The sequence below is a fragment of the Pelophylax lessonae genome (assembly GCF_965119305.1).
Source record: "Pelophylax lessonae genome assembly, chromosome: 11".
Lineage (NCBI taxonomy): Eukaryota > Metazoa > Chordata > Amphibia > Anura > Ranidae > Pelophylax > Pelophylax lessonae.
In genome coordinates, this window is record NC_138778.1 from 47,902,956 (window position 1) to 47,930,303 (window position 27,348).

The 27,348-nt window shown below is 42.6% G+C and overlaps 1 protein-coding gene across 1 annotated transcript in view; it reads left to right on the forward strand.

The window, feature by feature from the left end:
• Positions 1-27,348, forward strand: part of NECAB3 (N-terminal EF-hand calcium binding protein 3) — a 157,461-nt gene that overhangs the window by 15,886 nt on the left and 114,227 nt on the right. Inside the window, exons 2-3 of the mRNA XM_082271842.1 lie at positions 5,254-5,278; positions 15,861-15,969. Coding sequence (XP_082127968.1) covers positions 5,254-5,278; positions 15,861-15,969 — 134 coding nt within the window. The remainder of the gene's footprint in view (positions 1-5,253; positions 5,279-15,860; positions 15,970-27,348) is intronic.

The window sequence follows — 27,348 nt, forward strand, 5'->3', positions numbered from 1 at the left end:
CTAAGCTCCGAGGAGAAGAGCAAACTGCATTGGGGCATGGCCTGGTCGGAGTCGCCTCTGAGGTTGCCATACTTACACACACCTCATGGATGTCATGGATGTACAGTCACAGGGAGACTTTCTCTTCACTCTGATTTTTCCACAGTTTGCACCTACTGTGGTTGGCCAATTTGCACTGCACTAGTGACATTTTATGTGGTCCAACTTACAAATGGAGTTCTCGTTTATTTGTGTCTAGTTGTTATACCACTAACACTCTAGTGCAGCCTTTCTCAAACCGTTTTTCCCCAGTAGAACTCTTGAGATAACTTTCAGGTCTAGGGGAACCCCTACTAAAGAAATTCTTTGGTGGCCGATGGGAAGAATGTCCCCCTTACAGTTGGTGTAAGAATGCCAACCTTATAAACAGCTAAAACGATCATTGGTGTTGCTCTTTCAAGGGGGCGTTGGCCCCAGGACTATGCAGGCACCCTCAAATAGGAAGTCAACCAGCGACAGCTCAAGGAACCCCTAGCAACCTCTGGAGAAATCCTGGGGTTCCGAAGAACCCTGGTTGAGAATTGCTCTAGTATGTTTATTAATGCAGTCAAAATGGTAAGGTCATTTAAAGAGTAACTCCACTTTTGTTAAGAAAAAAATATGGGTAATCTGTGTGCATTACAAGGATTTAAACAACTTTTGTTGCAGAGTCCTACCTTTTGTTATTCTAGAGAAATAGCTATTTGTTTGTCTGTGTCCTTGTGCGAAGGGAGTCTGTATGGGAGTGGTTTTGTTAATATCAATCAGTTGCTGCACTTGCTGGGCTCTAATGAGGAAAATTGCAGGGTCTGCATCCCTTTAGACTTGATTTTCTTTGGGAATAGCTCACCAAAAATTGCATTTTTGTTGCAGGGGGATACACAAAATTGATTGTATCCTACTGCAGACTTCTGGGGAAAAAAAAACCCAATAAAAATGACATAAATCTTTCCCGTAGTTAGTAGACGCGATAACTTTTGGGCAAACCAATCAAAATACGCTTATTGCAATTTTTTTTTACCAAAAATATGTAGCAGAAAACAAATTGGCCTAAAATGTTAAAAAAATTAGATTTTTAATTTTTTTTTTTTGAGAATGTTATATAGCATAAAGTGAAAAATATTGTTTTTTTTTTTTCAGAATTGTCGCTCTTTTTTTTGTTTATAGGGCAAAAAATAAAAATCGCACAGGTGATCAAATACCACCAAAAGAAAGCTCTGTTTGTGGGAAAAAAAGGATGTCAATTATATTTAAGTACAGCATCACATGACCGCGCAATTTTCTGTTAAAATAACGCAGTACCGAATCGCAAAATATGGCCTGGTCATTAAGGGGGAAAATCTTCCGGTCCAGAAGAGGTTAAAGGCTGCCACTAGTGAATCCTCATGCTGCAAATGCTAGTAGCCTGGCTGTTTTTCTGATCCTCTTGCTTCAATAATTTGAGTTCTTAAAGTGGTTCTAAAGGTAGAAGTTTTTTTTTTTATCCTAATGCATTCTGTCCATTAAGATAAAAAGCCTTCTGTGTGCAGCAGCCCCCTTAATATTTACCTGAGCCCCATCTCGATCCAATGATGTTGCACGAGGGAGAGAAGGCGCGGGGCCGAGCCATAGCTCCGTGTCTGAATGGACCCACAGAGAAGCGGCTTGGCTCAGGTGCCCCCATAGCAAGCTGCTTGCTGTGGGGGCACTCAGCAGGACACCCTGCTAGCTGTCAGAATTTAAAAACAAAACGTGGCTGAGTAGGGCTCTGCCTGCCTGGCCTTGTCACTCATTCTCAGTATCCTGTGAATAGAAAATGAAAGGGTCGGGCAGCCTTTGCGGCTGTCGGCTTGTAGTATTCAATAGACTATCACGGCACTGTGGAGCTCCTCCTGTCACATTATATCTGCTTGCTTGTACAGGATGTATGGGCACACAGATATACTGACAGATCTGCGGATCACTGGTGTAATGCTTTACAGGCTCAAACAAAAAAAATATAAAAAAAAATATTAATAATAATAAATTAACATTTTTTAACCTGCAAAAAAATGTGCATTTATTATTTTTTTTTTTTTTTTAAAAAGTGAACTTATCCTTTAAACCCACAAGTGCTTTTTTTTTTACCATTACTATTCATTTATACTGTTTTTTGAAATTTACAAATGCAGAAATTTAGAAACTGGATGAATGGTTTAGCACTGTCATTGCAGCCCAGAAGGTTAGAAAATGGGGGGGGGGGGGGGGGGGGAGGATGAGCGAGTGTCCCCCCCTCCCCCTCCTGGACCATACCTGGCCACATGCCCTCAAAATTGGGGAGTGGATGCTTTGGGGCAGGGGGGGAAAGGGCCTCTTCTGGACAACCGTGGGTGGTGGCTGTGGGGGTCTGTGGGCAGGGGGCTTATCGGATCTCGGCCCCCCACCCTATGTAGACTGATATACCGTAGGACAAGCTCAATAAGGGGATACGGCAGAAAATAATAAAAGGTACCTAAGTCCCAAATTATGTTTAGAATAAAAAAGGAAAAGAGAGGGGGGGGCAGGTGGGACTTTTAGAAGAGTACCATCATTAGACCAATAGTTAAATATAGGACAATGAATTTAAAAGGTCAAAATGAATTTTATTAACATAATATATTAAAATTATTGTATTTTTGGTAAATACAGAGAACAATACAAAAGTATAATGACGGTACCCTTCTAAAAGTCCCACCTGCCCCCCCCCTCTTTTTTCCTTTTTATTCCCCACCCTATGTAAATGCGTATACTCGTTCACCCAAAAAAGTGTCAAAAATAAATTAAAACAGTAAACAGGTTTTTGACAAAGTCCTTTAATAAAAATTAAGAGTGCCCCCCATTGTAGCTGAAATGTGTCTTCTCTGGCAGAAGAACCAGTGGAAGAAGACTGCAGAGGGAGAAGAACTGGAGGAAGAAGACTTTAGCAGAGGAAGAAGAGATAAGCAGAGGAAGAAGAAACAGAGGAAGAAAACATCACCGGAGGGAGAAGACCAGAAGGAGAGGACACATTGGAGCTACAACAGGGGGCATTCTTCATTTTTAATAAAGGACTTTATCAAAATCCTGTGTACCATTTTTTTGTTGAATGAGTAGGGACACAATGTACCCCATGCTCATTCACATAGGGTGGGGGGCAGGGATCCAATAAGCCCCCTGCCCGCAGACCCCTACAACCACTGCCCACGAATGTTAGGAAGAGGCTCTTGTTGCCCCTGCCCCAAAGCACCCACCCCCTATGTTGAGGGCTTGTGGCCCGGCATGGTACAACAGAGGGGCCCCCCTTTTCCTGTCCTTTTGAGCTGTGTGCTGGGATAAGGGTCTGGTATGGATTTGGAGGGGGGGCCTCATACTGTTTTTTTTTTTTGGCATGGGGTATACCCTTTAAAATCCATACCAGATGGAAGAGTCTGGTGTGGTCCGGGGGGGGGGGGGGCATACCACCATTTCTTTTTTGATTTTGGTGCGGGGTTCCCCCCTTAAGGTTCTCAGAGTACAAGTCGCATGCCACAAGTCAGATCAGTTAAGACGATGATCCAACTTGGATACAACTTACATTCAAATCAATGGGCTGAAATTGTGCCCAAGTTGGACCAAAGTAGTGCAAGAACCTTTTTCAAAGTCAGACCGAGTTGTGTCAGACCAGTTAAGACGGCTCTCATAAGGAACCATTTATTTATACACGTGTGCTCCCAAAGTCGGAGTATATGTCCCACCAGTGTAATCACTTTGTGCAGGAAGCATTTTCAAAGTCGGACGACACAAGTTGGACCAGTTAAGAAGAAAGACTCTCACAGTGAAACATTGATTTTGACATGTCATGCGACTTATACTCTGGAAGTCGGAGCGCATGTCGGACCAGTGTAAATGAGAAGCTTCTTTCAGTTTAAAACGGTAGTAACATCCGCTTTGCAACTTTTACCTATAAGTAGGCTTATAATAAAGCTTACCAATAGGAAGAATGAAAATCTCCTAAACGTGCACCGTTTAGAAGCTATTCCAATGTGTAGCAGCCAGTGGTGCACTGAGCTCTGAAAGGATGGCATACTGAGCTTCGTAGCTCCCAAGCGCATGTAAGTGACATCATCACGGCTCGGCCATTCAATCAGCTGGAGCCCACAAACCCACTAAGAAGACTGGGTGAAAATGGAAGTCTTGCCAGCAGTGACAGCGCACCGCTGGAGGGCTTCGTTTTAGGGTACGTTTTTCATAATGTGGTAGTATGCCATGCATACCAACACATTCTGCCATGTCCTCGCAGGACGCCTGGAATTTTTTCCCCCTGGATTTACTCCCACTTTATGTTGGTGCCATGACCACTACACCAGGGATTTCTATTCGAGGGTGGCTCCTTTCTCTTGCAGTGTCCTATGGAGCCACCCTTGCATGCAGGGACTGGAGCTTACGTCTCCATACACTGTGTGAGTCAATAGAAACACACATAGAGTAGCTTCGAATGGTAAGGCACTCCCCTGCTTCTCCCTCCTCTTTTTCCCCTTCCTTCTCCAAGTAACTGACTGGAGGCTGCACTGTCCACTGTTACCTCCCTCCTGTGAAGACCAGATGTTCAGGGAAGCAGCACTGAAAGAGCATAAGCCAGCAGCATTGAAAGTTGTAAAGTGCAAGGGCTAGGGGTAAACATTTTAACAAATAGTTTACTGGAAAATGTTTATTGTGTTGTGTTCAATGTGTTAGGCTAAAAAACGCTGAGTGCCGGTTCACACATATGCGATACGGGAACCCTGCGAATCCACTACAGGTTCCTGCGTCGCACTCGACTCACAGGCAGTTCACCCTGACATATGCAAATCGCTGGGGGTGTAAACACAGAGTTAACGACACCCCCAGATCAGTTCACATATCGCAGTGCGAACTGTCAATTTGGACAGGAATCGAATCGAACACCCATGAGATCCGATTCTGGTGCGGACCTAAAAAAAAGGTCCTGTGCGACTTTGGTCCGAATGCAATGCAAATTCAGCCGTACAATCTGTATGGCTGAATTTGCAATGCACAGACATCGCATGTGATTTGCAGAGCAGTGCGCCTTCCGAATCACATGCGATATCTGAATTTGAATCGGCACTGAGGGTTTATTACTTCTTTAAAGCATTCTGGAACTGCAAATTTCTCAAAGTAGTGCAGCCGAGAATCTCAGAGGTTTTTGTATCAAACTGAAGGTTAGAATCGTGCCTGGAAAAATAAAATGACTTAAAACTGAAGGCTTTTCTTTCTTTGCAGATATTCCGGAGGGCAGACAAGAATGGTGAGTGTCAGATTCGTGTTGTCAGTCTGGACCCCTGCGGGATTAGTCCCAGGCATCTTGGGAAGACAATTCGCACTATTAACCCACCAATGCCCGTCTCTACAGAAAAGAGTCGCAGCAGAGTGTAAATGAGACATATGAGGAGGATTCTGGGTACTGAAGATATAGTAATGCTATGTGAATGGCCCTGGCCATCCTCATAAGGGATATTTTTGGATGACAGGCAGCACAGATGGCTCTGCAAACAAACGCAGCAAGAGCCCAGTACTCAGACACGTATCCAGATAAAAGGATAAAATTCTGCCACTCACAGGACCCCCCGCGGTGATTTCTGTGCAGCATCCACCCAACATTAGACCTTTGCTTGCTAGCTGAAGCTTGCGTCAACCCTTACAATGCCAGGGGAAAGAAAAAACACCATTGGAACTGGCGAAATCCAGTGTTTGAGCATTATTCAGAATCTAAATTGTGAAAACTAGAGAAAAAGATTTTATTTATCTATACTAACTGGAGTTCTTGCTGATTTAAAAATATGAAGCTATTCTAGTGCTTAAAGTGGGGACCATGGCCACCTCTGTAGGGGGGGAGGGGGGATTATTTATTATTATTATTATTATACAGGATTTATATAGCGCCAACAGTTTGCGCATCGCTTTCAAATGTGAGGGAAGACAATACAGTTACAATACAATTCAAAACAGGAGGAATTAGAGGGCCAAGCTCGCTAGAGCTTACAATCTAGAAGGGAGGGTCAAGTGAAACAAAAGGCAATAACCGTGGGGGGATGGGCTAATGGAGAAAATGGAGGTATAGTTGTTAGGTGTGGGTAGGATAGGCTTCTCTGAAGAGGAGGATTTTTAGAGATCACCTAAAAGCTAATAGAGTATGAGATAATCGGACAGATAAGGGTAAGGAGTTCCATAGGATTGGAGAGGCTCTGGGAAAGTCCTGGAGGCGAGCATGGGAGGAGGTGCCGAGGGAGCTAGAGAGCAGGGGGTTTTGAGAGGAACGAAGAGAGCGATTAAATCTTGCCATAATGTGCAAGTATGTGCTGCAGACAGTGTACAATTATTTTCTTTGGACTTTGGTTCTGTTTGAGGTCACAGAAGTAGATTTTAGGTTAGACAGACATTGAGGTTGCTTTTCTGAAACTGGGGAATACAAAATCTGGTGTAGTTGTACATAGTAGCCAATCAGCTTCTAATTTCAGCTTCCTCAATTAAAGTGGTTGTAAACCTCAGACGTAAGAACAGAGCATGAAATATGAACAAATCATATCCCTCTATAGTAGTGATGGACCGATATCGTTTTTTCATTGCCAATACCGATGTTTTGGTCATTGCGTATCGGTCGATATTGCCCGATATTTTCGTACATTTAAAAAAATTATTATTTTTTTTTAACTTGACAGGTACTCTTGTAGAGGGATCTGGGGCTCTAAAAGACCCCAAACCCCTCCTCTGCACTTAAAAGCTTTTAAAACGCCAAGTTTGGCTGTTTTGAATGCTGTCATTTTTTTAATCTAGCGCCAGTACCTGGAAGTGATGTCATGATATCACTTCCAGGTTTTTGCATACAGACCCGATCAGAGCCGAATGCAGCTTTGATCGGGCCTTCAGCGGCCGTGCAGGCTGGTTGCCCGGGTCTCCCGGTGGAACGGGAGACCCGGGCGAGCCGCGGAAGGTGGCGGGAGTGGGGGGTCCCCTCCCGCTCCTTGTAATGACTTCTCAGCTGCATCGGTTGTCATTACAAGACAGCCGACTGTCGGCTATGGACGCCAGTATCGGGGTGATGCCTCTAGCTGCAGGCCTCACTCTGGTACTTTTTTTTCCATCCGTTCAGGGATCGGATCGGATGAGAGCGGACAGGCGGTCCACTCTCATCCGATCCCCCATAGAGAGCAGCGGGGGCTGTGACACCTCCCTCTCCGCACTGCAAGCGAGACAGAGCTGTCGTCCGCCAGCTCAGCGGGGATCGGCGGATCGATCCCCGCTGAGCAGCAGGGATCTGCCTACGGAGGCGGACCGTGTGAAAGAGCCCTAACTGTAGTGTAACTTCAGCTCTCTGCCCCCTTTTTTTCTGAGCTTTATACATTCTGGAGTTAAAACAGATGTAGAGAATAGAAGACTGCAGATAAACAGGTACAACATATGTTTGAGGATTTGTTTCATCTGTATATCACCTGAGGCCAGTCACTTCACTGGGTATATGTAAGGGTTTGCAACCACTTTAAGCTTTGACAAAAAAAAAAAAAAAAAAAACAACTAGAAGCTGATTGGTTTCTATGCAGATCTGTACTAAATTTTGCACTCTCCAGTATTAGTAAATCAACCCTTACCATCCTCCATTTTCATAGTCCTACCTGCATATTCCTGTTATAACAGTTGTAGCAGGTGTCTAACTATGACATCACAGTCTATTAGGCCTCAGGGTGTGACCGCAGTGCCCAGTGCATGGTGTGCATAGCTCCCAACTGTCCCTGAGTTTGAGGGACTGTCCCTGATTTGGAACAAAGTCCCTCTGTCCCCCTTTCCTCCTCATTTGTCCCTCATTTTGGTCTGATCTATATAGTTGCATATAAAATGCACTTTTTATCTTTCAAAGTGTTTCCCAGTGCTAAACCTTTCATCCAATTTCTAAACTGCTGCATTTGTAAATTTCAAAAGCCAATATTAAGGAATATTGGTGGTTAAAAAAAAAGCACTTGTGGGTTTAACTAATCAATTCTTTGTATAATTCTCCTTTAAGGGGGAGTGGCAAGGGGTGTGTCCTATGCCGACATACTTTTACTTATAAGTGTCCCTCGTTCCCATCTTAAAAAGTTGTGAGGTATGGGGTGTGTGGAAACCTATGATGAGTTGTGTGCCCTTTCTTATCTTTGCCAGCATAGAGCACTGGAGTGAAAGTGCAATATTTTAAGGTATTCCCAACTAAACTTCATCTAAAATCATAACATGCAGTGGTACGTGACTATAAAAGACAAAAAGATTTCAGCTGGTATTATAGTTTCCCAAATTGTTCTGATGTTGGAAAATCTTCTAAGCTCTTAAAACTGAAAATTTTACATGTTAAAAACCAGGGCTTTTTTTCTCAGAGAATAGGTGCAGGAACTTCTTCTTTCCGAGTCAGCCCTTTTCTCTGCCCCCTACCCACCTCCGAGCGCCATTCCTTGGTTCCATCTCCTACCCACCTCCGAGCGCCATTCCTTGGTTCCATCTCCTACCCACCTCCAAGCACCATTCCTTGGTTTCATCTCCTACCCACCTCCAAGCACCATTCCTTGGTTCCACCCCCTACGCACCTCCCAGAATCCAGAACCACATATCATTTTATGGGGCTAAGTAATTTGTATGGAATTTGGTAATGATAATAAGAAAATCAGTAAAATAGATCACAAGGTGTTCGTGCAAACCGCTTGTTATACAGCCTTGTCTGACGCTGCCGAAACCTCCAGCTATTTCCTGTATCTCGCTACTGATCCTGTATCTCGCTACCTGATCCTTACCTCATTACCGGACCCCTCATCTCTCTAAACCAACTAGTGATAAGTACCCCACAGGGGATTCCTTCCTATCAACTTACACTATCTACTCTTGCATACTAAAGACTGTTGCTATCTATGCATTACTATTTCTATCATCTGCACTGTTACATTGATTGCTAGCTCTTGAGTCTACTACCATCTATATCCTTGCACTGAGTTAGCAATTCCTGTACACTTCATCTGCTGTCCCCTACCACCTGTTATTTGTACATGATTGCTAACCTATCTGCATACTATCTATCACCATCTGCTAACACTCCTGAACATTATTATTGAGTGCCTATCATTGCTATCACTACTCACGCCTGTCCTTTCAGCACATCACCTCTATACTATCGTATACAACCTATCACTCCAGGAACATCTTATCTGAGTGCCTGTATATTTGCATGCTGAGGCAGGCTGGGCCACAATGATGAGTCTGGAGAGTTGGATATGGTGATTCAACACATCTCTACAAGACTACTGAGTGGAAATTCTGCAGCTGCAAATCCAGTTCACTAAACAAACGCCGGAGCGTTACAGATTGCACGAACCTGGAAAAAAAAAATGGATTCAGCAGAATTAGCCACTCATGTGTTACAACTAACACAAAAGGTAGATGCATTAATCCTTTCCCTTGCTGAAGTGAAAAATGAAAATCAGACTTTGAGACAGCAGATAGCCCGTGTTTCACAGCTCACTGCTGCTCAACCTCGTGAGCCCAAAATAAACCCTCCTCTAGTGTTTACAGGTGATCGGAAAAAATTTAGTGAATTTAAAAACGCATGTCAATTGCTTTTTAATTTAAAACCTCGTACTTACACTACAGACCAAATTAAAGTCTGCACCACTATCTCATATTTGTCGGGTGATCCACGGGCTTGGGCAGACTCTCTCTTTGAGAAAAATGACCCTCTTTTTAACTCCTATCCTTTATTTTTAGCAGAACTCGCTAGCCTATATGAAGACCCAAATAGGCAGAGTACTGCTGACAGTCAATTGAGGGCTTTAAAACAAGGAAGGAGACCTGTTGAAGACTTCGTAGCAGAGTTCAAAAGATGGACCCTTGATTTAGGGTGGAATGATGCATCTTTGCGAACCCAGTTCAGACTCGGGTTATCAGAAGCCGTTAAAGACGAGCTCGCCCGAGCGGATTTACCTGGCACTTTGGATGCCTTAATACAACTCAGCATCAATATTGACAGGCGACTGCGAGAAAGAAAGGCTGAGAAAATGGGAGTACCATTATCCAATCCTTCTCGGGTTTCGCCCGTTGACCCTACTCCTATGGAGGTAGGAACCATACGCCCACCATCAGAGATGTATAGTAACGAAGTAGAACTACTTAAGTACTGTACTTAAGTACCGAAATGCGGTATCTGTACTTTCCTAGAGTAGAATTTTTTTCTCCTACTTCTACTTTTACTTCACTACATTTTTTCGATGATTTCGATACTTCTACTCAAGTATTTTTTTTTTGTGCTGCATAGTTACTCGTTACTTTTGAAAAAATTACCACTGCCAGAACAGTAGATGGCAGGTTGCATAACGCTCAAAAAAATGTGTATAATGTCATTTGTAAATCAGCGCATACGAAAATAAAGGCTGTGTATAATAAAAGCTGCTATACCAAATCTTTCCAATAAAAAGAAAATATGAAACAAACAAATAAATGGTGCTACAGCGCTTAAAGTGCATCAAGAAACTACTAACAAACACAGGTTAATCATTTGAATAAATCATTTAAAATAATAAAAACAATATGATGTTCAAACTTTTGACTTATTTCTTTAATAACTACATAACACAGTACTTGTACTTCTACTTTCAGTACTTGAGTAGAAATTTTTTTTCAAAACTACTGGTACTTTTTACTTTTAGTACTTAAGTAGCAAATTTTTTGAAAAAACTACTTGCAATACTTAAGTAAAAAAAATGTTGAATACTTTAGTACTTCTACTTAAGTAACTTTTTCTGTGAGCACTTCCACTTCTACTCAAGTAATTTTTTGATCGAGCACTTGTACTTTTACTCAAGTAGAAATTTCGAGTACTTTATACAAGTCTGCCCACCATTATCGTCTACTGAACGAGCCAGGAGAAGATCTGAAAATCTCTGCATGTACTGCGCCTCCCCGGATCATTTGATAAGCGTCTGTCCCCTTGTCCGCAAAAAAGAGGGTGAGTGTTCACATGTCTTGCTGGGGGGATTAACGACTTCTTTTTCTAATCCCTATCTTTTTATTCATTTGACCTTACAGTGGGACCACAATAGGATCACCACCAAGGCTATGATCGACACAGGATCTTGTGGGAACTACATTGACACTAGTTTTGTTTCTTTAAATAAAATACCTATTATTTCAAAATCTAAACCTGTCTCTGTTAGTTTTATTAACGGTATTCCGTTATCTTCTGGTCCAATTACCAATCAGACACAAGCACTCCTTGCTACTGCTAACGAGTCTCATGCTGAGACCGCCACTTTTGATGTATTACCTTCACCCCATTTTCCCATTATTTTGGGACTTCCCTGGTTACACATACATCAACCAATCATTGATTGGAAAACACGGACTTTAACCTTCCCCTCTCACTACTGCGAGACCACGTGTAACCTTCAATCATATAAAAAAATCCTGTCCATGGTGTCAGATGAAATTTCACCACCACCATGTTATCAGGATCTATCAGAAGTCTTCCTTGAGAAAAATGCTCAAGTATTGCCTCCCCATAGGGACTACGATTGTTCTATTGATCTACTCCCTAATAGTAAACTACCTTTCGGTCATGTTTATCCTCTTTCTCAGGATGAACTTTCTCATCTCAAGGAATACTTGGATGAGAATTTAGCGAAAGGGTTTATTAGACCCTCTACTTCTTCCACAGCTGTAGGACTTTTCTTTGTCCGCAATAAGGATTTAAGTCTCAGGCCTATTATTGACTATAGGCAATTAAATACCATTACGATAAAGGATCGCTATCCTTTACCTCTCATTCCCGAACTCATTGAACAAGTGCGCGGAGCTACCTACTTTTCAAAATTGGACCTAAAAGGGGCATACAACCTCATCCGAATCCGTAATGGGGATGAGTGGAAGACGGCATTCAGAACCAGATACGGATTTTTCGAATATCTAGTGATGCCTTTTTGGTTGTGTAATGCTCCCGCAGCATTTCAGCGATTCATAAATGACATCTTCAGAGACTTACTTGATGTTTGTGTTGTGGTATATCTGGATGATATACTCATTTATTCTCAGTCCTTGTCCGAACATGTAAGACATGTAAGACTTGTGCTATCCAGATTACTCGCACACAGTTTATACGTAAAATTGAAAAAATGCCTATTTCATAAGGAAGAAGTACTATTCCTAGGATACATCATATCTAAGAACGGTATCAAGATGGATATGAGCAAGATATCGTGTATACTGGATTGGCCTGTACCAACAACTCGTAAGGCATTACAACGATTCCTTGGATTTTCAAACTTCTATAGGAAGTTCATCAAGAACTTCTCTTCTATTGTGAGACCACTTACACAACTTACAAGTGTAAAGAAACCATTCAAATGGTCTGAAGAAGCAAATAAAGCTTTCCGCTTGTTAAAATCAAGCTTCACTTCTGCTCCCATACTACGCCATCCAGACCCATCCCTCCAATACATCCTGGAGGTAGATGCGTCAAATATGGCTGTAGGAGCAGTTCTTTCCCAACGACCAACGAATACTTCACCACTCCACCCAGTTGCTTTTTTCTCTAAATCACTAAGTAGCCCAGAGGTGAATTACCCAGTGGGTGAAAAAGAGTTGCTTGCCATAAAATTGGCACTAGAAAATTGGCGACATTTACTTGAAGGTACTCGATTGCCAATACTCATATATACAGATCATAAGAATCTCCAATACCTTCAGACCAACAAGACTCTTTCCCACCGGCAGGTACGTTGGTCATTATTCTTCCTAAGATTCAACTTCCTAGTGACCTACACGCCTGCAGACAAAAACAAAAAAGCGGATGCGCTATCACGGCTAACCGAAGATAACTGCGCCGAAATCCCTTCACTTCCTATAATACCCCATGACCGTATTATTGGTGTTGTTCGTTCCTTGAAGGAAGAGATTCTGCACAGTATAGGACTGGATTCACCACCACCACAACTAAGTGCTGATGCAGAAGGCTTCCTCTACTTTAACGACAAACTCTACATACCTCCTGGTATGCGTACCAAGATCTTGAAATGATCACATGACGTACCTATGGCAGGACATATGGGTATGACTAAGACATTCAATTTGCTCACCAGGCAATTTTGGTGGCCTGATATGAAGACGTCTGTACAAAAATTTGTTTCCTCATGTGACATCTGTGCAAGGTCCAAAATTGACACTACAAAACCATCTGGTCTACTTTGCAGTCTACCAATACCCAAAGTTCCATGGGAAGTTGTGTCCTTAGACTTTATAGTAGAATTACCACCTTCCAAAGGATTTACTACCATTATAGTGTCAGTGGACCATCTGACAAAGATGGCACATTTCACTTCTATTCGCAGACTACCTTCATCTAAGGAAACAGCGGAATTACTAGTGAAACATGTGTTCAAGCTACATGGAATTCCAAAGACTCTTTTATCTGACCGAGGTTCACAGTTCATCTCCAAGTTTTGGCAAGCTCTATGTCATATACTACGAATTGAGCGAAAACTTACTTCTCCCTACCACCCTCAGACCAATGGACAAACTGAAAGAGTCAACCAGTGCATTGAACAATATTTGCGTTGCTACACCTCATACCTACAGGATGATTGGGTGGACCTCCTCCCTTTGGCAGAATTTGCTTACAATAACGCAACCCACAGTACTACTAAGGAAAGTCCATTCTACCTAAACTATGGGTTTCATCCCACACTTCTTCCACCACGCATCCTACCATCAAGTAACCCAGTAGCCTCTGACTATCTTACCCAAATAAAAGACTCTCTGGGTTTACTTAACACCACCATCTCACATGCTCATAGCCAACAAAAAAGGTACTACGACCTCCGTAGAAGACCTTCTCCTCAATATGCTATTGGGGATCTCGTTTGGCTATCTACGAAAAACTTAAGGTTAAAGATCCCCAGTAAAAAGCTTGGGCCTTTGTTTCTAGGACCTTTCCCAATTGAGAAGCTCATTGGGAGAGCTGCAGTTCAACTCACCTTACCGGCAGATCTTAAAATACACCCCATCTTTCACGTGTCGCTACTGAAACCACATATTCCCAACCAAGGAATAAGACCTACCATCTCGCCTCCACCTCCAGTACAAGTTGAGGGCGGAGAAGAATTTGAGATTAAGGAGATTTTGGATTCTCGAATCCACAGAGGGAAACTCCAATATCTCATAAGATGGAAAAACTATGGACCCCAAGACGACACCTGGTTGGATACTTCTGACGTTCACGCTCCCAGGCTTATACGAAGGTTTCACTCCAAATACCCGGAGAGACCAGTGCTATAGGCCTTCCGGAGCCGGCCTTAAGGGGGGGGGGTACTGTAAGATTCTGGTACCTTCGGTACCCTTCCAGCCCATTTCTTCCGCATTGCGTTCCACCATTTAGGTAGGTGGAACGCATATAGCTACCTGTCCCTTTAATTCTCATGACGTCATCACTAGGCGCCGCTCTGAGCGGCTATTTCAATCGCCGGCTTTCACTCACAAGGTGTTCGTGCAAACCGCTTGTTATACAGCCTTGTCTGACGCTGCCGAAACCTCCAGCTATTTCCTGTATCTCGCTACTGATCCTGTATCTCACTACCTGATCCTTACCTCATTACCGGACCCCTCATCTCTCTAAACCAACTAGTGATAAGTACCCCACAGGGGATTCCTTCCTATCAACTTACACTATCTACTCTTGCATACTAAAGACTGTTGCTATCTATGCATTACTATTTCTATCATCTGCACTGTTACATAGATTGCTAGCTCTTGAGTCTACTACCATCTATATCCTTGCACTGAGTTAGCAATTCCTGTACACTTCATCTGCTGTCCCCTACCACCTGTTATTTGTACATGATTGCTAACCTATCTGCATACTATCTATCACCATCTGCTAACACTCCTGAACATTATTATTGAGTGCCTATCATTGCTATCACTACTCACGCCTGTCCTTTCATCACATCACCTCTATACTATCGTATACAACCTATCACTCCAGGAACATCTTATCTGAGTGCCTGTATATTTGCATGCTGAGGCAGGCTGGGCCACAATGATGAGTCTGGAGAGTTGGATATGGTGATTCAACACATCTCTACACGACTACTGAGTGGAAATTCTGCAGCTGCAAATCCAGTTCACTAAACAAACGCCGGAGCGTTACACAATGCCAGTGAATGCCATTGGGATTCTGCCCCGACTAGTTTCGTCCAAATGGACGTTATCAAACACCCATGGTATATTTTTTATATATGGGTTGATAATTATTCCTCATTAATACATCAAAGGTCCCTTTTTCTTTGGTGGTACATTTTGTGGAGAATCCATGAACAGTTAGAGAATGCTTTGCTGATTCTCCTGAGTTCTAGGTTCACTTTAAGAATACATAGCATAAAATACAAAGGAAACGCTGAATCCCAACTCCCAATCCAACAGACTGTTAGGCTCCGAAGCTCAACTCTAAGTTTCTGCCAGCTTATTTCCAATATAATATCCATAATGAAAAATCTGCATCATGGAACGGTTCCAATAAAAAAGTAGAAGATTTTACTAGTTACATAAGGCTGCAGACACAGGAAAGCTTTCCTGCAGGGCTCTTTGTTTAGCCTTATGTAACTAATAAAATTAACTACTTTTTTTTATTGGAACTGTACCATGATGCGGAATTTTCACTACAGACACTTAAGGAAGCTTACACTTTCAAATGATCACAAACGTTATTTTAATATCATCCTTACTCATTACCCTCACACAGATGTAGTGTGCTTAAAGCTTATTTGATATGATTGTCTTTGCTATAAGAGAATAATGTGTATACTGCTATCATAAATCTGTCTTTTTTCCAGATGACGGCAAACTGTCATTTGAAGAATTCCAGACGTATTTTTCTGATGGAGTTCTTAACCAAGAGGAGTTACGAAAAATGTTCATCCGGATAGACAGTCAGCAAAGCAAGTATGTAAATCATAAGTGATGGAAGGCTTAGTCTGGACATACAGGACACTATAGGGTTTATTTACTAAAGCTGGAGAGTGCAAAATCAGTCTCACTTCTTCATAGAAATCAATCAGTTTCCTGGTTTTATTACCAAAGCTTAAATGAAAAATCTGAGGTTAGAAGCTGGTTGGTTTCTCTGCAGAAGTAAGACTGATTTTGCACTTTCCATAACTGTCTAAAGCTGCCAATAATATGGCAGGCCAATATATGGGAGGTGTTGTGACCATATCCATGAAGACTGGAAACTCTCTGGTCACCAATGATCCATTGTTTGCTCTCTCTTTACATGGACCATTTCTAGAGTTGCACACATCTCAAATGTTTGGCAGTTACTTTGAGGATGACCTTGCATGTGCTGGTATTCCCGATCTGTGGTGTGCCTTACAGATGAAAAGCCAGTTGCAGGAACCATGATGGAAATTTTTTCCTATTTCTGTAATTCCTACATATTGCACCAGACCCGAACTGGGACAAAAAAATAGGCCCAGGCATATAAGACTAATTATCCCATTTTTTTTTTTTTTTTTTAAACCAAATTACAAATAATTACAACTACTGATTTCTTGGTGTCTTTTAGTTATATTTAGTCTACTTCAGTCATTGTAGTTTATCAATCATTTGGAACAGTGTTAATTTTGGCAGCAAATTTCGATTTAGTTTTAGTTATAGTCTTTTGACTGAAATGCCATTTTAGTTTTAGTCGTATTTTAGTCAACTACAATCTACAGTACATTTTAGTCAACTACAAATCGAATAGGTTTAGGTTAATTGTAATGCATTATTTAAACATTTCTCTAGCATTTCCAAATGAATTGTACACTCCTGGAGTAAAAATCTAATAATATATTATTATAAGGTTTGAACACGCACTACAGACACAGATTGCGATTGTGATATATAACATCTTTATAAATAAAACCGAGTTTCATAAACAAACCGAAATATTGCTTTTTGACAAACCGAAGTGCAACTTTAAAATACAAAAAACTGTAAACTCCATTGGCTGTACTGTCATTGCAGATATTACCTGAATATATTACCAACATTAAATATTAGAAAAGCCTTTTTCTTAATTTTTTAGTTTTCAGCAGCTTAGTAAATGCCCCTTACTTATGCGGTGGTGCAATACATGTTTAAACTTGAATGTGCTATTATTACAGGCTCTGGATGGAATTGTGTTGCAGATTTAGAAATGGCCAGCAGAGGAGTGTTCATTTTGATGATGTCAATTTTCAGTTTAGTTTTAGTTATAATCTTATGACTAAAATGCCATTTTAGTTTTAGTCGTATTTTAGTCTTATGACTAAAATGCCATTTTAGTTTTAGTCGTATTTCAGTCATCTGAATTGTTTTAGTGGTATTTTAGTCAACTAAAATTGTGTTAATTTAGTCGACGAAAACATTTTAGTTGACGAAATGAACACTGATTTGGAATTATGTAAGTATATGATAGTAAATGAAAGAATGAATGCAGTGAATTAATGTAAATGAATCACAAATGTACTGTGAGAGGAGGACCAAGACCCCTGCAGACCTACTGGAGGGTGGCAGCACCAGTGAAGAAGAAAGACAGTATCTTTCCCCCTTTGGACTTCAGGGTCTTCTCACTAGGCACTCCCTCTACACTTCAGGGTCCTCTCACTAGGCACCCCCTCTACACTTCAGAGTCCTCTCACTAGGCACCCCCTTTACACTTCAGGGTCAACACTGGCACCCCCTCTACACTTGCTCCTGCACCGGCTAGCTAGCTCCTGGATCCCTTTGACCTTCACCGGAGTGGTCCCCTCTCACTAGGCAGACCCCCAGGGGCAGTTTGCAGTACTCACGAACTAGGAATGCTTTCCTGAAACTGGACCCCTCTCAGCTCCGCTGGTCTTTGGCACACCGGATCCTCTCTGCAGCTCAGCTCAGCCCTCTGTCCCCTCAGGCAAGTCGCCTGGGACACCCGATTCCTCTGACAGGAGGAGAGACAGCCGTACTCTCCCTCCTGGGACTCTGCTTCCCGCCAAAGACGCTGTGTCATGTGCTCCCCTCAAACTTATACCCACTCCCAGAATGCTGTGCGGCAGAATCTGCCTTTCTGGGGTGGATACAGTCTCAACAGCCACACCTGGGAGACATGACAGCCCAGCTGAAAATCATGGCCCTGCTGTTAGGCAGCCAAGGCCCCCTATGCTTTACCTAGCACCTACCTTGTAGGGTGCTACATATATATATATATATATATATATATATATACACAGTGACAAGGCCACTCTCCTGCACAGGATCACATACCTAGTACATGATCCAGCACTTCCAGGTTAGGGATATGCAGGTGTGACACTGGCGGCCTGCTCCTGCTGTGAATAATCAGGAGCTCTTAAGCTGGTACTGCGAACTCAATGTCAGCTGGCACCTGCTGATTATCCTTTACACAGGCAGAACGGTAGTCTGCCTATGTAAACAAGGAAGATTGCTGTTCTGTCAGCAGGAAAGACATTGATCCTGTGTTCTTGATAAGCAGGAACACGGATCTCTGCCTTCCCCTAGTACAAGCATCTCCCACAGTTTAGTAAAGCACTGGCTTGGAACACATTTAAACCTTTGATCTCCCATGATGTTAACTCCCTCCTAGCCAGTGTCATTAGTACAGTGACAGTACATATTTTTAGCACTGACCACTGTATTGGTGTCACTGGTCCCCAAAAAGTGTCAAAAGTGTCTGTTAGTGTTCCTACTGTCCACTGCAATATCGCAGTCTGGCTATAAGTTGCTTATTGCCGCCATTACTCATAAAAAATAATTAAATAAAAATATCCCATAGTTTGTAGCGATGCTGATAGGGTAGGGGGGCACCGGTCCTCTTGTAGGGGGCCTGAGCACTCAGGGGGGCCCATACAGGGAGGGGGATTAGTGATGAACGACATTTACAGAAATCTTACTCCAACAATTGAAAACTGATCTCTCCCTCTCCCTGCTGCGAGCTTTTATCTGCTGAGAAAGAGACAGTTGTCTCTCACTAATCCCCAATCCTGTGTGCTCTCCCCCCCCCCCTCCCAGCCCTGGCTCTAATGTTAGCTCTGCTCCTAAGTTTGTTATCTCTATAACTTTGTTTCTCTCCCTGCAGTCCTTCCTGCCCAGCCTGTATATTTTTTTCATCTCTCTCTCCCCATTTGCTCTGCTGTTCTGCAGTGCAAGGAGCACGCTGATAGGCAGAAAAGTAACAGAGAGCTCATCAGTTTGCTGCTTCTCTTTTCACTGTCCAGTCACAAGCTGGGGGAAGGACTAAACCTTTATGTGAGACCTAACTGCAGCAGAGAATCAGGTCTCCTGCCCTGCCAGACAGGATTGTGCCCTGTTGTAGATCTAAAACAATCTAGATGGGCAGAGATACAAATCTTTTGGCAGGTAAAGAAGCTCCCTTTTGTTGTATCTGTGTATTTAGCAGATTGCCTGGAGTTGGGCTTTAAGTGCTCTACATGGCTGTTCATGTGAAATAAAAGTTCTTGATGGAGGAAAACTGGAAACAATTAAACTGTCAACAGTCAAGAGTTAGGAAAGAGGGAACATTGAACCCACAGACTGTTCGAATCCATGGATCAGAAGAAGATTGACAAGGATAATCTCATTTATGTTGGCCCTTTGTCTGTAAGAAATGGAGAGCTATAGAAAAAGAAAACAATAAAGAAGAATAAATATAAAAGAACACACTTGTATGAAGAGAAATGACTCAAGGTTGTGCGGAGAATATGCCTGGTGATATGTAGAATGATTCTGAGTCATTGACAGAGACAATTGATGCAGCAACCAATTACGGTTTATAGCAAAGCCTCGTTTGGTCTCAGTCGTCTTCTCAGCGGGGTGCATTAACAGTTTGAGATAAGTCTTTCAGATTATAGTTTTGCTACAATAAATTTTATTCCAGAGGAATTATACCGCATCCTAGAAAAGATGACTGTTTATTTTATCTGTTGTATAGTAGAGCCATGATTATATATATCAGCGTTTCTCAACCTTTTTTTTTTTTTATTTTGCAGCACCCCATAAAAGTATACAGAATATGGAGGCATCCCAGTCTAAAATGTAAAAAATCTAAACTAGTCAATGGGAAACCTAAACCTGGGACAATACATACAACCACCCTGACTAAATTAACGTCACATTAGAGGTCACCCAATCAAAGCAGAGTCCCCCTTTTTCATCAGAGGGCCCCCCCCCCCCCATCAAATCAAAGTCCCCCCTTAACATCAGAGGTCACCCCATCAAATCAGAGTCTTCCCCTCACATCAAAGGGTCCCTCTTTCCATCACAGGTTCCCCTTCATATCAGAGGTCTCCCCCCTATCAAATCAGAGCCCCCCCTTCACATCAGAGGTCACCCCATCAAATCAAAGTTACCCCTTCACATCAGAAGTCCCCCCATCAAACGAGAGCCCTCCCTTCACATCAGAGGTCCTCCTATACATCAGAAGCCCCCCTTCACATCAGAGGTCACCCCATAAAATCAAAGTCCCCCGCTTCACATCAGAAGTCACCCCATCAAATAAAAGCCCTCCCTTCACATCAGAGGTCCTTCTTTACATCAGAAGCCCCCCTTAACATTAGAGGTCGCCCCATCAAATCAGAATCCCCCCATTACATCAGAAGTCACCCTATCAAATCAGAGCCCTGCTTTCACATTAGAGGGTCCCCCTTCACATCAGAGTTCGCCCCATTGATTTAGTGTCCCCCCCCCTTTAAATCAGAGGTCACCCTATCAATTCAGAGCCCCTCCCTTCACATTAGAGCTCGCCCCATTATACCAGAATCCCCCCTTCACATTTGAAGACTACAATCATGTCAGAGGTCTCCTATCACATCAAATGTCCCCCTTTACATTAGAAGCACCCCTTTACATCAGAGCCCCCCCCATCAAATCAGAGCCCTCCCTTCACAGCTGAGGTCCCCCCATCAAATCAGAGCCCTCCGTTCAAAGCAGAGGCCCCCCCATCAATTTAGAGCCCTCCGTTCACAGCTAAGGTCCCCCCATTAAATCAGAGCCCCCCCTTCACAGCAGAGGTCCCCCCTATCAAATCAGAGCCCTCCCTTCACAGCTGAGGTTTCCCCCATCAAATCAGAGCCCTACCTTCACAGCAGAGGTCCCCCCCATCAATTTAGAGCATCAGAGCCCTCCCTTCACAGCTGAGGTCCCCGCCATCAAATCAGAGCCCTACCTTCACAGCAGAGGTCCCCCCCCCATCAATTTAGAGCCCTCCTTTATTTCAGATGTCCCTAATCTTGTCAGAGGTCCTCCCATCAACTCTTCACATAAGAGGTCCCCAATGATGTCAGAGGCCCCATGAAAACAGAGTCACCCCTTCATGTCGGAAGCCCCCCTGTCACATCAGTACACCCCTTATACATCATAGGCCTCCCTATACATGAGAGCCCCCAATCACTTTAGAGTCACCCCTATACATCAGAGGTCCCCCCCATCATACATGTCCCATCACAGAGCACCTCAATCACACAGTGCCCTCTTCATGCCAGAGCCCTAGCTTTTGGCTCCAGCATTGCTGCAGAGGGCAGGAGGCAGAGGAGGCGAACTTCTGTATTCACTTGAATGTTGGGAATGGGAAGTGGCCCTGCAAACCACATGGCCTGGATCATGTATTGACATGGTCCATGTTAGCTGGCCTGGCCACCTTCACTATAGCTATGAATGATGTTGTGTGTCCTGACCCTAGAATGCTATTGGTTGCTATGGTGCTGGCAGCGCTCTATGAATGGAGGAGGCGGACCTTTCATTCATCTGTCTGTCCTCCATTCATAAATGGCTTTTCATTTACAGAAGCTCCTTCATTGTCCAGTCAGCAGGTGGGGATGTGTTTCTGATGCTGCCAAGTTCTGATGCCGCTGATGCTGCAATGAACACTTATGTTCTGGCTGTGCTATCTGGCAGAGGTGTCTAAGTTACACAATTGCCTAAGCAGAATTACAAAGACTTTTGTGTGTGTCCATATTATCTTTGCATTCATCTGTTCATGGTTCAACTGTAAAAGCATTTTAACTGTTTTTGAAACCTGTTTATGTAATGCCGGCTTGATTATGGGTCTATTCTCACTGTCGCATTACAGTGACACGCTGTAAAATGCGCCTGTGACTGCAACACGCAGTATCTTTTCAAAGGCACCCACACGCAATTCCAAACCACAAGTGTGTGGATATGCAGGTCAGTTTTGGTCACCAGTTCACAAAAAGGATATCAGAGAACTGGAAAGTGCAGAGAAGGGCAACCAAACTAATAGGAGGCATAGAGGAGCTCAGCTTTGAGGAGAGATTAGAGGAACTAAATTTATTCTCTCTTGAGAAGAGGCGATTACGAGTTATTCACTTTCACATCATTACAAAAGACAAGGAAGCACTCTTTGGGCTTTTTTACAATGGCTTCAAAATGTGGCATTTGACACGCTTTTTTTTAAAGGGCTCTGAATGCCAATCAAAGCACCTGTCACTAAATAAAATAGTAAAAGGATAAGCGGTTGGAATCGGCGCTACCTGATATATAATGTGCCAAGATCTCACAAAATAGTAGTATACCCAGGCCGCAAAACAACAATCAATATATAGAAAATGTGCAGGATAAAGTGCAAGTGCAAATGTGCAAAATGACAAAAATGATGTCTGAGTTGGATATATACACCTTAAAATGTGCTGAAAAGTACTACAAAGAATATCACAAGGTGCAGATAAAATAATTTTAATGTAAAGTGCAAGAAATTAATACTCTATAGATGGTGCTCCAAGGTCTCAATGACCTGAATAATAAAGAAATATAAACAGTGACAAAGAAATATATAGTGGGGTAAAACAAGGGGAAAACCCCTATACAGAGAACTGTGCTCAAATGAATGCCTGTGATAGGTGAGACAAATAGTAATGTGAAGGTGAGTATGGTGGAACTCAAGTGCCTATAACTGAAGTGTCCACTGGAGGTCGCACTCACCCTTAGAAAAAAAGGTAACCAAAAATGGGTGAATAGATTTCCATCAGGGGGATTAAGTCCGGTCTGATAATCCTAAGCAGGGTTCCTGGAATTCCTCACAGATAAGCGGGTCCCATCTAGGTGCTCAAACATAAAGACATCCCCATGGTGTAGTATACACTGTGAACATTATATAATAGATCGTAGTAACTCACGGTTAAGTTTCAGGCTGATCGATTCAGAGTGTAAGGTGTAGCGTCGGGAAGCTTCCGCGTTCCAACCACGGCAAACTGCAAAGCGGAAGTGACATTGACACAAAGTACCACCCTGCACGTTTCGTCATTGGACGCTCCAGTAGACGCCCAATGACGAAACGCGTAGGACGGTACTTTGCGGCAACGTCACTTCCGGTTTTCAGTTTGCCGTGGTTGGAATGCGGAAGCTTCCCGGCGCTGCACCTTACACTCTGAATCGATCAGCCTGAAACTTAACCGTGAGTTACTACGATCTGTTATACAATGTTCACAGTGTATACTACACCATGGGGATGTCTTTATGTTTGAGCACTTAGATGGGACCCGCTTATCCGTGAGGATTTCCAGGAACCCTGCTTAGGATTATCAGACCGGACTTAATCCCCCTGATGGAAATCTATTCACCCATTTTTGGTTACCTTTTTTTCTAAGGGTGAGTGCGACCTCCAGTGGACACTTCAGTTATAGGCACTTGAGTTCCACCATACTCACCTTCACATTACTATTTGTCTCACCTATCACGGACATTCATTTGAGCACAGTTCTCTGTATAGGGGTTTTCCCCTTGTTTTACCCCCACTATATATTTCTTTGCCACTGTTTATATTTCTTTATTATTCAGGTCATTGAGACCTTGGAGCACCATCTATAGAGTATTAATTTCTTGCACTTCACATTAAAATTATTTTATCTGCACCTTGTGATATTCTTTGTAGTACTTTTCAGCACTTTTTAAGGTGTATATATATATATCCAACCCAGACCTCATTTTTGTCATTTTGCACATTTGCACTTGCACTTTATCCTGCACATTTTCTATATATTGATTGTTGTTTTGCGGTCTGGGTATACTACTATTTTGTGAGATTTTGGCACATTATATATCAGGTAGCGCCGATTCCAACCGCTTATCCTTTTCCCATACAAACTTGGCTCCTAATCCTTGGGGGTTGGTTGGTGGCCGCTTCTGCACCTGAAAAAATCTATTTCAGTATTCCATAGCGCTGGTCACTCCCTTACCCATTGTTCAAATAAAATAGTAAGCTTACAGTCCTGGTCACACGATGTGTTTGCTTCGCTTCAAAAATTAAACCCCATGTCGCTTTCTTGGAGCTTCACCTCCCTCAAAAGCCTCCATAGGAGTCTATGATAAAGCTTGCACCTAAAGCTATTGAAGGGCTTTTATTCAGTGTTAGCGTTACTTTATTTTGGAGGTGATGCAGGTATGAGATATCATCAGACGTCAAAGACGTCATCATCACCAGTCACAGTTTGGTTCATGTGTATGTAGTCTGGAAGTGTCTGGGGCAGACTTCACATCTGGTGTACAGTGTGGAGCAGGAGGAAGGTGAGCGGGGTCTGGACTGGAGCAAATCAACTAGCAGATGGCACAAGTGGTGTGCAACATGGGAAAGCTATAGGAGAAGGTGAGGGAGGACCAGAGAGGGAGGACTAAGCGACAGAGGATCAGCAGAACTGGAGGACCAGAGAAGGTAAAACTAGAGGATGTCACAGGTGGTGAGCAGGATGGGAGCAATATAGCGGTAAATGAGTGGGGACCGAAGAGAGAGGAGGATCAGGAAATCACAGGATCAGCAGAGCTAGGGGTTACTACTGAGTGGGGGATCAGCAGAGTTTGGGGGTTCTGCTGAGCAGGGGATCAGCAGAGCTGGGGGTACTACTGAGAGGGGCATCAGCAGAGCTGGGGGTACTATTGAGCAGAGGAACAAAGGGTTATACAATACATTTGTAAGGTTGATGCTGCTATAAAGACTAGTAAATAAATTGAACCATAGAGAATAGCGCACATAAGTTTACTTTCAAATCTTACAGGACTACTTAAAAACACCTGATCTTAAAAAGTAAATATGGGAATTTAGTCACACGATATGGCCATACCGTTATTAAGCCCACCACTGCGTCAAAGTACCCCATTTTCAGTCGGACCTACACTATTCATAGAATGGAAGATAAATCCCACTTCTCAAACCCATGAGGCATACTCACTTCTTACATGGGAGAAATGTGCTAGCTGCAGATTCCTCTGCTTAAACTGCACTTTAAAGGGACTCCTCCTATAACTACTTACTGGTGGACACAGATAATGAAGTACAAAGTGTGCAGAGGATGTGCTGAACAAGGGTACTAATGAGCTGGGGATCTGCTGAGTGGGGGAACTACTGAACTGGAGTTCTACTGGGCCACTTTAAAACAAATAGAAAATCAACACACAAAGGACATTTACCAAGCTTCATTAAAGCTTCAAAAAACATCATCCTTTTCTCCAAAAACTATATCCCACTTTTGCTCAAATTAGGAAGAATGCTTAGGCTTTGGAAATCCTATCATATCTCATTCTTGAGTAGAAGTACGGCCATTAAAATGACTATCCTCCCAAAATTAATATATTCATTTAGAGCACTTCCTATTAGGATAAACAACATTTATATAACCAAATTTCAAAATGGAATTAATAAATTTGTGTGATCGGACTCTCATCTTCGCTTCTCCAAAATGGTACTATATATATATATATATATATATATATATATATATAGTATATATATATGTGTCTTTTTTTTAACCTGACTAACTATGTAACTATGTGTGTTGCAGCGCATCACACAGCACGTTCCATTAAAGAAGCTCATTATTTTTTAAAATAACATCGAATTTTCTATTTCTTAATTGTGCAACTTCTAGAAATCATCAGTTTAAGAAGCATTGAATGGATGGAGATAATGGTCTTTTGGAGAAACTACATCTCCGTTCCACCATAAATAACACGCATAAGATATCTTTGGTAAATCATTTTTATCAGCTAGTTATGGGCTAATTGTGCTATCTGATTACTCCTGGTTTTTTTCAGGATGTCTAATTATTCCTAATTTGTTCCAATGGGAACTATTTTCTATATTGTTTTCCAAATGTTTCAAATATAGAAATATTCTAAATAGAAATTGTTTCCCATGGCAACAAAGTAGTTATATTCTCTGAACTGCTAACATGAGTCTCTTAGATTTTGTTTAAATTATGACAGATGAATCCCAAATTGGCCTTCATCTCCAATGTTAGGATTAGCATTTTCGAGAAATGCAGAATACTATTATAAAAAGTCCTCAAGGAATGAGGGTCTCATGAGTGTCTCATTTTTACTAATAACATGTTGTAAGGTGACAACATCATTGTGTGTTAAACATTCAACAGCAGACATAGACTATTGGTTATGCTCACACTGTCCTTTTGTAGACTTGGCAGAAGTCTTTCCAGCCATTGAGTTCCCTTTTCCTGAGCTAGGGCTTTTTTGCATCCTTTGCTGTTGTGGAGCCTAACCCCCTAGGAGCCACTAAATTATTGGGTCCTTCCAAACCCCACAGATGGTGCACTGACTTAAGCCCCGTACACACGCACAGATTGTTGGCCGTAAATTGTCGGCCAACGTCCGATCTGCCGATTGTAGGCTTGTTAGTATGATGCTTCCGACAACCAACTGCGAATTTGCGGCCGAAAAAAATCTGGTGTGCATGCTATAAAATTTTTGTTGGCCAACAACAGAACGGCCGACTGTTCCTCAGTCAGTACAGATTTCGGCAGACACAAATCAGATGAGCAAGTCTGGGCATGCTCAGAGAAGAAAAAACACACGGAAAGTCAACCATCACATGACATCACTTCTGAAGTTGTTTTTTGTTGGCCAACAAAAGTCCAGTGCAAGTCTAGAGCACATTTCAACCTACAAACAACACTGGACAAAAGACGGCCGATCGGTTGGCCAACAATCTGTGCGTTTGTACGGGGCTTTACTGTTGCCCCAAGCACTCCCAGACCAACCATTGTTGACCCAGTGACTGACATTGATCTCTTCTTGTGGGTTTTTTTTTGCCCAATGTCCAGGGGAGAGAGGGTTAGAGATTACAGGATACCCAAAAATAGGGACATAGTATCCCTCCACTCAAAAAAGAACTTCTGTAACCCCTTCTACAAGCTAGTGGTGTGCCTTTAAACTAAAACAGGCAATATTCAATTGAATGTCAACACCAGCAATGAGTTAAGCAATCTTCTCTGAAGGTACTCCTCTGTAATAGCCACCTTCGTGTCTTCCAAGCCCTAGCATAGGCCTGTTCTTAACCTTCAGGTT